Source organism: Rhineura floridana, chromosome 4, assembly GCF_030035675.1.
Source record: "Rhineura floridana isolate rRhiFlo1 chromosome 4, rRhiFlo1.hap2, whole genome shotgun sequence".
Lineage (NCBI taxonomy): Eukaryota > Metazoa > Chordata > Lepidosauria > Squamata > Rhineuridae > Rhineura > Rhineura floridana.
In genome coordinates, this window is record NC_084483.1 from 121,509,549 (window position 1) to 121,523,879 (window position 14,331).

The following is a 14,331-nucleotide window of genomic DNA, read 5'->3' on the forward strand; positions in this document are numbered from 1 at the left end:
GCCATAAATTCCAGCCAGGAATTAAATGGGTTTGAAGGCAGCCCCAGCCCTTGTCTGGGAGAGGAACATGGGGTTGCAGTATGGGTGCATTTTGAAAGTGAGATGTGCGTTTTGCTTTTTTGCTTTTTCTTTTAGTGGTAGGATAGGCCCACATTGTGCCCACATTGCTTATGGTCATGCCAGGACTGAGAAAGTTCATCTCACTGCCCGTCTCTTTGAAGTTGGTTGGTCCTGATTATACTCTGTGTTTTATAGTTGGAAGGGGGGTTGTTGGGAAAAAGAAAGACAATGTGATTAATTAAAAATGGAATCTTTCTTAGTATTATAATAAAAAATTACATATTTAATAGAACAAAAAGTGGTAGTGATGGTCACTGGAAAGACAATACAATGGCTTTCTGTAGTCCTCCTGACATAGTTCAGGGATCAGGTTTTGACCTCTATTGGGAGGAAGGGCGGGATGTGAATCTAATAAATAAACAAATAATACTAAGTTCTAGACCGCTTGATCCATACATACCTTCAACAGCACCTGAGTCCCCCCATGATCTCTGAGATTACTCTGTGATACAGTAGCCCTATAGAACAAATTAGAACCACATGGGCACACAAGAAATGTCTCTTCAGTGATTGCTGTGGAGCTGTGTTTCTTCTGATGTTCACCAAGACTTGAGTAACTTCCACAAAGCCTGTAGTACCTTGTTTATTTCTAAAAGTATGCTTTAAAAAAAAAAAACAATAACAACAATGTTGCTATCTGCCTTGTACTCTCCATACCAGACAGATTATCAATAAAAAATAAAGTATTGGAATGCAGTGATGCTTTGAAATACGCTCAAGCCCTTCGAAGTATCTGTTCTGTTTCATGGTTAAGGCTGAAGCCTTTGGTTCCACTGTATGCCACATTTTGCAGCTGTTTATTATAACTAGTAGTTTCAAAAACAACAACCATCAGGTGGAAACCTGGCGTACAAATTCACAGTTTGGTATCTTGTTTTCCTTTCTCTTTTTATGTCAGACATATTTATATGACTAGACACTGTGAGAGAGATCATTATTTTACCCACAAAACAGTGTATATTTGTGTTTCTGTAAATGTTATAAGTATGTTCCAAAAACAATTTGCTTTTGTTTCTTGATCTGAATTTAGGTAGGATTAAGTTAGTGCTATGTAAAATTGATGCTTAATGAATTGAGGAAAGGTTGAAATATATAGGAAGATGAGTATTTGATATTTTCTGGTAAACAGCATCTCATCTCCTTTTTCAGCTCTATTTTTTATTGAATCAGAAAATACCAATCTCAATGGTTCCAATATTTTAGGAAGCATTAATGGACAGGACAAACAGTTTCTTTATGTACACAAAAGATCCAAATTGCACATATTTTAGAACTAATTGATACATTATATTGTTCATCAGAGTATTACCGTATCACCTCAGATACCAGAAATCTGTGACCCCCAACTCCCATATTTATAGGCTGCTGTAAAAGTAATCTGGCATTCTACACACATTGAGGCATTAGGATCGCTTGCAGAAGGTATCTCATGTCTGTCTAAGCACTATTAAAATGGAAGCTGGTTCTTCCTTTTTTCCATGTGCATCAGTTGAGAAGACACAGTGCTTAGGAGAGTCTTCTAATCAGAAGATTAGTTCTTAGTGTTTTTGTTTGGGTCTGGGATGAGATGGGTGAGGATCAGTATTCTTCTAGTGTAAACATTTTTTGTGGCACATTCATAGTGATCCAGTATTATACGTAGGGAGCATGACCTATTGTGTTAAAGATTTAGAGGTCTGTTCAACCACTATCCTGAATTTTGACCATCTTAACTTGAGCAGTGGACTCATCCCTTAGTTATAGGGAAGACAGGAATTCAATAACATATCTCAAGCATCAGGTGTATTCAGAAAAAAACATAATATTTATGTATTAGCTGCTATCTGTTTCCCCTCTTACTTTCATTGTTATTTCTTTTTCCCACATGCTTAATATTTTATTCTCCTCTTTTTTTAATCCGCCAGCTAACTCGGGTTCCCTTCAAGGTCCTCAGACTCCTCAGTCTACTGGTAGCAATTCCATGACTGAAGTGCCAGGTGATCTCAAACCTCCAACACCAGCATCTACACCTCATGGACAGATGACACCTATGCAGGGCAGCAGGTAGTATATTTTCTTTCCCCTTTCTTAGAGCCATTCTGGACTTTGTCTATACTAGGTCACTCTTTGAGGGATGTTGCATTTTCCTGTGATTCAAACTTCAATATATTGTGGTTGAGGAAATGTAATTGGTATCTGTGACAGGACTGCATAAGTGTCGGACATCTCTTGGATGTGCCAGTGTCATCATTGATGATGAGTGGCAGTTACCCTCATCCTCCCTTGCCACCATGTTGTGATCCCAACCCCAGTGCTCAGCCTTGAGAGAAGGTACTTTCATGGGAGCTTAAACGGCACAGATTCAGTGCAAAATGTGAAGAAGCGGTATATCATGTTAATCCCTAACACTGAGTATTCAGTCCTTGTCTTTAGATTTGCACTCATTGCTGAAGTAAATCAAAGGACTTCTCCAGGCTTTGTCTTGAGGCTAGTTTCAACTTACATATGAATCATGTATGTGTACATGCATGCATATGTACATGTGTTTATCTATGTTCAGGGCACCTATTGACAGTGTCCCTTTCCCATTGCTGCCAAATGTCTGGAGTGTTGGAACTGTGTTGATTTTTAAAAAATATATATTTTTAGTATATAAAAGAATATGCACATATCCACATTAGGTAGGGGTAGTCAACTTAGAATAAGGGGGCTGCATATGGCTGTGTTGTGTGGGGACTAAGGAAAGCAGTTGTAAATCAGAATTAGGCAAATGGAGCAAATATTCTTTCCTCCTAAAGTGAGCTTCCCCACTTTCCTCCTCTTTCTCCTCCTCAATTTCATCATGGAACGTTATTACATTACTATTGCTGGATCAGTTAGAGGTGAGGTCACCTATCAGGGATACTGCTATAGTAGCATTGGTAAGCAGTAAGTCTAAATGAAAAGGGACTATTGTTACTGTTTTTTAAAACATGTATGTATAGGAAATTTGGGGGGTGATAAAATTTGGGAGTATCAAAATCGATCTTAGAGTAGTGATTGGGCAGCTAAATGTGAAGAAGTTATTACTTTTCTGTAATAGTGTTCCTAAGTTGGCATAAAGATTAAAACATTAGAAGGGTAGCATATTTTTTTTTACATAAATAAATTTGCCGTTTACATTTTTGTCAAGCACTATACCCCCTTGCAACTAAGAAGTTTGAAGTCAAGAACAGAGCTTGGAAAAGTTACTTTTTTGAACTACAGCTCCCATCAGCCTAATCCAGTGGCCATGTTGCCTAGGGCTGATGGGAGTTGTAGTTCAAAAAAGTAACTTTTCCAAGCTCTGGTCAAGAACTGGTTTAATATCCATATCAATGGAAGAGGGAGCCAATATGGTATAGTAGCTAGAGTGTGCAGTGATGTGGGAAAACTGGGTTCAGATCCCTGTTTGGCTGTAAAGCTTACTTGGTAGCTTTGGACAAGTAACTGTTCCCTTTTGTGACACTAGAATTCTACTGTGTGCTTCTTGGAGCAGGAAGAAACGGAAGCATGGGACACTAGCTGCATGTTGTATTCCCAATATTTTAAATAAGCATTGTCTCCTCCAGTTTGACAAATGTTCACGATATAAATATTTCCCTTTGCTGTTAAAGTTAAAACTAGTGGAATTTTTAGAGCAATTTAACTTGTTCAACTAAATGGTTACCATCTAATATGGTGTCACGATGCATACAATTGTGTTTCCATGACACTGATGCTTTCTCTTACTCTGTTTCTTTAGAAACAGTTCTGTTAGTGTGCATGATCCCTTTTCGGATGTAAGTGATTCTGCATTCCCAAAGCGAAACTCTGTGACCCCAAATGCTCCCTACCAGCAGTCTATGAATATGCCGGATATGATGGGAAGGATGCCCTATGAACCGAATAAGGATCCTTTTGGTGGGATGAGAAAAGGTACCTGTTCTTACCTAGTTACATTATTCCAGTATGTGTACATGTGTGAGATTTTTGGGTGATTCTTTACCTTTGCATCCAAGATGGGGGGGGGGACACTTTCTGATGCTCTTCTCTCCTTTTATTGCATTTTCTAAGCCATGGGTGCCATTTCATGGTTTGATTTTGTCTGGAAGAAGGGAGATGTCTATAATGGGGAGAATTGTCCGGAGAGTTTAAAAACCCATTGCTAGGCTGTAATCCTATGTGCAGCTACCTAGGAGTAATCCCCATTGAACTTCATGGGACCTAACTTTGAGTAGACAGGCATAGGGTTGCACTGTAGATATTCAGAAAACAATATCTTTTGAAAGCATTTGTTCTGGATACTTTTTATATCTCATAATAACTGTATAAATGTTATCAACTTAAGTCAAACAAATGAAGGGACTTGACAAACCTACCTAGTTCACAGGCCTGTTTTATAGGGTTATTATTTGGCATGATATGTGTAGGACAGGTTAGCTGGCTAGAGATATAGGTACTCCCATGTGCTTTCGCATGTGCTTTGTAACATAAGTGGGACGTAGGGGGCTCTCTTGCTGTCCTTAAATAGAATCTCTGTTCAATAATGTGCACATCACTTTATGGCAGAGGTGGGAATACGTTGGCCTTCTAGCTGTTCCTGAACTAGAACTCCCATCAGCCACAGCAAGCATGGCCAGTGGCCAGGGCTGCTGAAGTTGTAGTTCAGCAACATCAAAGGCTTCCCACACCTGTTTTCAGGAAAATTTCAGCTAAAGTATTCGAATATGTATTGTTATAATCTTTAAATCTTAATGAGATTACAAAAATCCCAGACTGTTTCAGGCATACAAGACTGGACAGTTACAGGTCTCAGGGAAATATACCGCAGTAAACAAACTTATCATAGAATAGTAGAGTTGGAAGGGTCCTATAGGGCCATCAAATCCAACCCCCCAACTTGCTCCAAAGGAAGTTGTTTATTGATTTCAGTTATAATTTTCCTAAGATTTTTCTTATGCTTTGTTCTATTGTAATGTAAGTAAAGTTTCAGATTATTCGAAAACTTATCTGGAACCACAAATGCCATGTTCCCATTTCCTGACATCTACAGATGTGGCAAGCTTCTCACTTTGTCAAGATTGATCTCAATAGATTAAATCAGGGATTCCCAAACTGTACTCAGTGGACCACCAGGAATCCGCAAGCTTCATTCAGGTGGTCCGCAGCCTATTTGTAAAAATACAATTAAAAATCATACAGCATCTAGCATGCATTACACACATTTCTACAACAGGCAGAAAAATCATTAAGTGGTCTACCAAGACTGTTAGCAAGTGGTCTGTAGGTACTCAAATTTTGTACATTGTTTTTTTCTTTACCTAGAAGAACCTGTAAATGCATTCTCATGAAGCTTCTAGTTAGCTTTTAGTACAATGTATAAAATTGGAAATTATTCTAATTCTAGAGCATTCACTAATGTAGCATTCCAGACTAGTTTTTGAAGACTTAGCAGTACTCTGTGAACTCTGGAATATTTTTGCACTCTTAAAGTGGATTTAAATGACTCCAAGGTGTTAGTTCTGAGAAACAGCCAAACAAATCATATCTGTAACATCTCATTTTCTTGGTTAGAATACCCTTTCTTCTAATCTCTTGATCCTCAAGAATATTCCATATATGAAAGTATTCTATTATTATTATTATTATTATTATTATTATAAAGCAGCAAAAACAACATTTCATTCTTCAGTCCCCAAGAGAGTCTCAGAGTGGCTTCCAGATAAAAGTTTTAAAACAGCAATAAATAATACAAAACAAGTAAGGCTACAATAAAAACAGCTACATTTTCAGTATTATACAGAGTTTAAAATTAACAGATCAAAAGCTCTAAAAAGCTTGGGCAAATAAAAAGATCTTTACACAGTGCCAAAAAGACATCATACTCCACAGCCTGCACCATTTCCTGGAGTGACTGTTTCAAAGCCAGGATGCCACAACCAAAAAAGTCTATCCCCTGGCACCCTGTGCCTCATCTCTTCAGGTTGGAGGACCACGCAAAGCACTTCAAAAGGTCTTATATGTTCAGAAGGTTCCTATATAAGAAGGTACCAAGGTTATCAGTACGCAGTACTTGGAACGTCCTTCTTTTCATACTCATCACCATATATTTCATTTGTATAGTCTGGTCTTAGAGAAGAGAGGGAGTGCTGCTGTTGTTTGAGCCTGTGGGAAGTAGTTTACATGTAGCTCAATGGCTGCATCTCCCCTTCAGAATACAGGGCTGGGGCACAAGATTCTCATAGCTACTTGATATTTCAAATCTAAGATTGTAAAAGGAGGCGTGGTTACAGTTCAGTTGTAGAGGCTATAAAGTAAGCCACAAGTTGTATATCACATAAGTAAGTTTAAATTCAAGCACATGTGGTTATGAAATCTTTTGTGTAATCAGTTGTACTTAGCTGGTATCCTGACAATTTGCTATTTTGTTTTAGTGCTAATGCTGATTTATGCACTTTCTTAGCTCTCGTAGTGTTTGTCAGACAATTGAAAATGCTGCTAGACAGGACGTCACTTATATAATTACATTTAATACTTGAAAATGCACCATTGAAACAGTATATTTAATTTATGTATCAGTTTTCTTTTCTGCTTGTAGTGCCTGGAAACAGTGAACCCTTCATGACCCCTGGACAGATGCCTAACAGTGGAATGCAGGACATATACAACCAGACTCCCTCAGGAGCTATGTCCAATATGGGCATAGGCCAACGCCAGCAGTTTTCCTATGGCAGTGGTTATGACCGGAGGTGAGTGACTGCCATTTTCAGAAGTCAGAGATTATCAGTGAACAAGATCCTGTCCTTCTTTCCCTCTTTACAACTGCATTCTAAACTGATTCCCTCACACCACCTAGCCTAGAGATGGGGAACCCATGGCCCTCCACATGATGTTGGACTCCAACTAGCGGTAGTCCAAAAACATCTAGAGGGCCACAGATTCTCCATCCCTGATGCAGGGATCTACAGAGCTCAAGAGAATAAAATCATTAATAAAGACCGTTTATTCCCCCACCCCCTAAGAATTAGTAAGTAAAGAGTGTGACTACAAAAGGAAGGCAGCTGGTCTGCAGTTGGGATATATATTTTTAGCTCTGCTTGTTTCAGGTTTCATTATTTTTACTGAGCTGACGAGTGTGTATGTCATGAATATTTTAGCCCTGGCAAACTGCATCCCTCTCCTTTGGGTAATTTTGCACAATCCTTTGCAAAAGGATGTGAAAATGTTCACACAGGGATAGGTGTCAGAAAGAGGGAACATGTCCCTGTTGCAAAGGCATAGTTGACTAATGGTCAAAATGTGCATCTGACAGCATATCCTATTAAAAGTAATCCAGTGTATATCCAAATGTGGATATCTTCCATGTACAGAATATTACTTTCAGTTGGATGCACAACCTCATCCATTTTCTACCTAGCAAACATAACTATACATGATGGAATAAAAGTCTTACCTTGGCAGGCAATAAAATGCACAGCACATCAAGACAGGGAGCATTTGCCTGGTTACTTGGGCAACAGGGGATGCATTCCTCCCCTGATATTCAGTGATATCATCACATAGCCAGATCGGATTGTCTGTGTGATGGTGATTGTTTGGGATCAAGCATAGAAGTCTTTTCAGGTAAAAAAGAAAAGAATTGTACCCAAACAGTATGGGAAGGGGAACAATGGCTGCATACAAACATGATAGAATGGAAGATGCAGGGTTTTTTTGCAAACCTTTTTTGCTCTCTTCAGATTAGCACCATTGCAGTGAACATCAAACCTCACAAAATTTGGCACATCTTAGACCTCTTCTCTACTTTCCAGTAAAAACAACACATGCAGACTGTGGTTTGTTCCATGTTCTGGTAATTGAGCTTCCTGGCTCTTCGTTTGAGGGGCACTGCTCCTGCAGTGTGACCATGACTATGACCCTATTGTTATATTAGCTCAGTAGCTGGAGTGTGTTCCTTCTTAATTATTGTAATGAAGACTTTGAAAAAAGCTACTGTAAAAATGAAGGAATCTGAGCCTTGGACAACAGCAGAAAGGGGCAGTGCAGAGGAATACTGAATACTGAAATACATTTTACCAGTTAGAGTAATGAGATAATTTTTTGTCCCATGATTTTGTTAAGGAACTAAACAACAAATTTACCAGTTTAAGTATTGTGACTGCCCCAAATGAAACCCTAATTATTAGAAAGGATCTCTAACAATGCTGCCCTGGGATCCTGGGAGGAAGAGCGGGATATTAATTTAATAAATAAATAAATAATGATTCTCAATATATTTATGCAACCCACTGTTCTTTGGCAAAACTAAAATTAAGCCAGTGTCAAAACAGCTTACATTTTTCATGTCAATGTGCCTCTGAGGACCAAACTATGTGTCTATGATTGTTTTGACTGTTGAGAAAAGCAGTCACAGAACAATAAGTAGCATGTTGTTTGACCCTCACTTATGTAGTTGTTTCCATACTTCTGGTTTCCTTGAAATTCAGTAGGTTGAAATTCACAAACGAGCAGCTTAAAATAGCTGCTATGAATTTATTACTTGGAAAGACAGACTACAGTGGTCTTGATGACATTTTGAGTCCCAGAAAAAGGTCTTGAACCAAACTGGCTATGCCATAAGTCTTTTTTTTTTTCCTTCAGCACATTTGAAGAATAAGTGCTTTTTACAGCATGAGGTTTCCTTTGTCATTTTTAGGTCGGATCATGGGCTGGGTCCTGAAGGCAGTATGGGAGCACCTGGTCAAAGCAACATGGTGCCTTCAAACAGTGACCCAAGCATGTACTCTCCTAACCATTACCCTGGGCAGCAAAGGTGAACAACAATTTAATCTGTTTCAAATACCTGTGTTAACCAGATAATTTTAAATCTTAAGGGCTACGGTACAGAAGGTGCAATTTATCAAGCACTGTTGCTGTGTAGCCTCTTTTCTTTCTTTGGGACTTCTGCAGGTCCCTGGAGTCAGCTCCCTTGAGAACTGTAGCAGTTGTATAGCAGCCATGCTTGACAGAGTGTTTCCAGAATTTTCAGGAGCTTAATGTTTGACTTTTCCTTGTTTCAATTTTGGATTATAACAGTGCAGTAATTTTGAATTTACAGACATCATGGGATTGTAAAAGGCCTTTTACTTCCAAAGAACAATATGAAAGTATTAGTTTGCTCCTATATTCCTGCAAAGTACTGTTCTCTACCTTTTACTTTAAATTTAAATATTAAGTGTTGAGGCTCCCCTGTCTTTCTTTGGTTGTGACGATTTACAGACAAATCAACTGAAGAACTCAAAAGGATTTCCTGAAATACAGCTTCATTTTTTCAGTGGAACCTGATAGCAAATAGAGCTCCACCATATTTATGCACAGATTCTCTCACTTCCAGAAGTCAACATAAACTATATCTGCTCTCTAGGGTCAAAGCAGGCCTTTAACTTCTTCCTCAGAACTCATTCTCTCAGACTTTTTTTTTAACCAGAATTTACCAGTGTATCTCACTGAGGACATATAAGAGGCGCTGTAGAGATGTATGAAACCACCATATATTTGTCCAGCTAGTGGGCTTTCTATGAGTTTATTCATACGTGTGCCTATACATACATCCAGTATCATCAGCATACTTGGCACTTTACAATTACATGGGCAAAACAGACAGATCCCTGCCCTCAAGGAGCTTACATTTTAAGATACACAATGGAGAAGACGATAGAGGGAGGGAAAGAAAGACATGGGTAGGGGAGAAAAATTATGCAAGCAAATACAGTTACATGCACTTAAAATTTGGGAGTGAGGACTGAGGGAATAAGCTGTAGGCCATGCAGAACAGTTGAAGTTTGAGAGAGGATTTGAAGGAAGGGAGGAGAGGTAACCCTGTACTGTCAGCGTGAACTGAAAATGGCTTTTAGGCAAAGGTCTTTTATGGCTGAGAGTGAACCAGCATGCACACAGAACTATGTACTCTGCCATTTTATATTTTAAACATAAAGAAATATGTCACAGTTACAGCACACACGGTGGCTTACTCCATTCTTACCAGTGAGCATCCTCAGTGAATCAAATAAAGAAGCTTCATCTTGTTATGCCTTGAGTATTAATATTATTCTCATTGGTAATTGTGACCTATTAGGCTTTTAGATTGGTGTCTGTACGTATCAGAAGTGGGGAACCTCTGGCCTAGGGCCCAGTTTTGGCCAGCCAAGGGCTCCAATTTGACCTGTAAGGCTATTTCCTCAAAACCACACCCACCTGTCAATCAGGTGACATCAGCTGATGGGTGGAGGAGGGCATGGATCATTCCTACTGGGTGCTGCTTTGCCAGCACATTCCCTGCGGGGAATGTGCTAGCAAATCAGAACTTTGTGGTGAGCAGGGTTAAACCGTCTGCTCATCAGCTGTTGAGCAGAGAATTCAATCTTGCTTGGTACTGTTTTGCCAGCATATTACCTGCAAGGAACACAAACACCCCACCTAGATCAACTATGACAAGTGCGTGGGACCACCAATCTTTAAATCATCTGATTATCTCGTGACATCAGATTATTGGCAAATAGATGGCCCCGCCCACCTGTAAAAGTTGGTTCATGGGGTGGGGGGATAAAGATCTGGCCCACTGGGCCAAAAAGATACTCCAGCTCTGAGTGTAGATTATGCCAAGATAAGGAACTCTATCACAAATGAAATACCTATGGTATTGTTTGTTCATTTGTTTATACAAATGCATTTTCAGGGCTATTTACAAATTTTAAAAAGCAAAATAAAAAGTCTTTTCCTGGTACTGGATATGCATCAGATTCAGTGCCATGTGAGCCAGTCCTAGAGAAGATATTCCACCAGCAGGGTGCCACACAAAAATGGCCCTTGGTGGTATCCTATAAAGTATTTTCATTAGCACAAGAATTTCTGGCTACGCAAAAGAACTTCCTTTTCCTCTCCTCTCCCCATGTGCCCCCTAAAACTGTTATAGAGTTTTCCCCAACCTCGGGCAGATTTGAGGAGGGTACAGGGGGGGCCATGGGGAGAGAAGACGGAAGTTCCATTGCCCAGACAGAAATTTTTGCACTAACAGAACTACTTGATTGGATACCACACACTTTTTCTAGTCACCGCCTACCTAACCTCAGAAAAATGGAAGACTAGGAGAATGGCCTCTAATAGTAATCTGAGTGTTGGGTGTCCTTCTGGTATCAGGGTCCAAAGCTGTTATTATTTTAAAGGTAAGTATTTTGTATTGTGCTCTGTAGATGTTTAATGTAGCCAATGTAAATTTAAGGTCTAGTGAGATGATCCATTGGACTGGTCTCAATTCTAAGAGATGTAGTTTGAATTCACTGCAGTTTCAGAGAAGTCTTCAAAGACAGCCCCATGTCTTACATAATGCAGTAGTCTAATCAGGAGGTTACCAGAGCATGTATAACTGTATAATCAAAGCCCTCCATCCTCCTTTGACCCATTTCCTCCTATTACAGCTCCACATGACACATCTGGTGATGGCGGCAGTGCTGTTACTCTCTGCCATCATTGCACTAACTGACCATTTGTACCAGCAATCCTGAATTTTCATTTGCTGGATAAATTAGTGTTAAAATCATGCTTTTAATCTGAGACTAGATGATTTGTATATATTATATTAGAGCCGATTACTTAAATCCAGTTGGGCATCTACTATCAAAAGTAAATATGGTGCTCTGTGCTATTACCAAGCTACACAGGGAAATTTCAAGGCGTGCCTAAAGCTCTTGAGTTCTCAACATACTATGTAGTAAACAGCTTACATGTCGCTCTCTTGATGGTGACATTCACACATAACACTAAACTAGGGGTAGCCACCATGGTGCTCTCCAGATATATTGGACTTCAGTTCCCATCACCCCCAGCCAGCATGGCTAGTGATCATGCAGGATGGGAATTGTAGCCCACAATATCTAGAGGACATCGTGTTGGTTAGCACTGCACTAAACCATGAACGTCAAGAAGCTCAAGCAAAGCATCAGGCATACACACTCCTCCAGTGCAGCCAGGAGGACTTTTGCCAAGTTTAGTTTTACTTTTAAAGAAACGTGGTTTAGCTTAATGGTTGAACCAGGGATCTTGGAATTTAAAAAACCTGTGGTCAGTTTAATAAGACAACTTCAAACCATGGCATATACAGCTGGTATATAAAGTTAGACAGAGTTTCTTTTAAACCAGGATTCCTGGTTCAAAATCCTGTAATGAATGAGAAGAGACGGTGAAGAACACAAGCCTGATGCTTTGCTTTAAGACTCATTCATGTAGCACTAAGCCATGGTTAAGCTTTACATGCACACTGATTCATTTGTTGTTTATGTTTGTGGTCCAAATATTGTTGCTATTCTTCTGTTTCATTTTTGTTTTGTGTTCCCTTTCAGTAATACATTTACCTTAAACCTCTAATGTAGCATTGAAATGTTTTCTGGATAAAATATTTCTTTTATTTACATAAATAATTTTAAAAAGGTAACATTCCAGCACTAGTGGCTTATCATAGATTTTATCAACACTGTGTGAATCAAACGTAAAATCAGCTTCAATCACTCAGTTGATTTGTTCTCACTGAGGTTGGTCACATAATTTTGACTTCACACTTTTCAGCTCATTCAGATATTGACAAGTGAGGTTTGGTGGAAACATAGAATAGCAGAGTTGGAAGGGGCCTATAAGGCCATCAAGTCCAACCCCCTGCTCAATGCAGGAATCCAAATCAAAGCATTCCCGACAGATGGCTGTCCAGCTGCCTCTTGAATGCCTCCAGTGTCAGAGAGCCCACTACCTCTCTAGGTAATTGGTTCCATTGTCGTATGGCTCTGTTAGGAAGTTTTTCCTGATGTTCAGTCGAAATCCAGCTTCCTGAAACTTGAGCCCATTATTCCGTGTCCTGCACTCTGGGACGATCGAGAAGAGATCCCGGCCCTCCTCTACGTGACAACCTTTCATGTACTTGAAGAGTGCTAACATGTCTCCCCTCAGTCTTCTCTTCTCCAGGCTAAACATGCCCAGTTCTTTCAGTCTCTCCTCATAGGGCTTGGTTTCCAGTCCCCTGATCATCTTTGTTGCCCTCCTCTGAACCTGTTCCAGTTTGTCTGCATCCTTATTGAAGTGCAGAGACCAGAACTGGACGCAGTATTCAAGATGAGGCCTAACCAGTGCAGACTAGAGGGGAACTAATACTTCACACGATTTGGAAACTATACTTCTGTTAATGCAGCCTAAAATAGCATTTGCCTTTTTTGCAGCCACATCACACTGTTGGCTCATATTCAGCTTGTGATCAACGACAATTCCAAGATCCTTCTCACATGTCGTATGGCTGAGCCAAGTATCCCCCATCTTATAACTGTGCATTTGGTTTCTTTTTCCTAAGTGTAGAACTTCGCATTTATCCCTGTTGAATTTCATTCTGTTGTTTTCAGCCCAATGTTCCACCTAACAAGGTCCCTTTGAATTTTGTTTCTGTCTTCCATGGTATTAGCTATGCCCCCCAATTTTGAATCATCTGCAAATTTGATAAGCATGCTCTGTACCTCCTCATCCAAGTTGTTAATAAAAATGTTGAAGAGCACTGGGCCCAGGTCCGAACCCTGCGGTACCCCACTTGTTACTTCCACCCAGTTTGAGAAGGAACCATTGATAAGCATTCTGTGAGTACGATTCTGGAGGCAACTGTGGATCCACCTGATAGTTGTTCCATCCAGCCCACATTTAGCTAGCTTGCTAATCAGAATATCATGGGGCACTTTGTCAAAAGCTTTGCTGAAGTCGAGATATATTATGTCCACAGCATTCCCACAGTCTACAAGGGAGATTACCCGATCAAAAAATAAGATAAGATTAGTTTGGCAGGATTTGTTCTTCATAAATCCATGTTGGCTCCTAGTAATCACTGCATTGTTTTCAAGGTGCTTACAGATGGACTGCTTTATAATCTGCTCCAGAGTTTTTCCAGGGATTGATGTTAGGCTGACTGATCTGTAGTTCCCCAGTTCCTCCTTCTTGCCCTTTTTGAAGATAGGGACAACATTAGCTCTCCTCCAGTCATGTGGCGCTTCACCAGTCCTCCATGATTTCGCAGAGATAATAGACAGCGGTTCTGAGAGTTCTTCAGCCAGTTCCTTCAATACTCTAGGATGCAGATTATCGGGCCCTGCAGAAGCTTGGATATTGGGATTATATGTCCCCACCACCCTAAACAGGACATTGTATATGATCCTGGAGTACCAGCAAAGTAAT

The 14,331-nt window shown here is 39.8% G+C and overlaps 1 protein-coding gene across 14 annotated transcripts in view; it reads left to right on the forward strand.

Moving 5' to 3' along the window:
- ARID1B (AT-rich interaction domain 1B) overlaps positions 1-14,331 on the forward strand; it is a 620,767-nt gene that overhangs the window by 591,755 nt on the left and 14,681 nt on the right. For 9 of the 14 annotated variants that reach the window (XM_061624213.1, XM_061624203.1, XM_061624204.1 and 6 more), the window contains 4 exons: positions 2,025-2,163; positions 3,863-4,035; positions 6,698-6,848; positions 8,795-8,911. In XM_061624213.1, coding sequence (XP_061480197.1) covers positions 2,025-2,163; positions 3,863-4,035; positions 6,698-6,848; positions 8,795-8,911 — 580 coding nt within the window. The remainder of the gene's footprint in view (positions 1-2,024; positions 2,164-3,862; positions 4,036-6,697; positions 6,849-8,794; positions 8,912-14,331) is intronic. The other 5 variants (XM_061624205.1, XM_061624209.1, XM_061624211.1 and 2 more) reach the window with 1 other exon arrangement.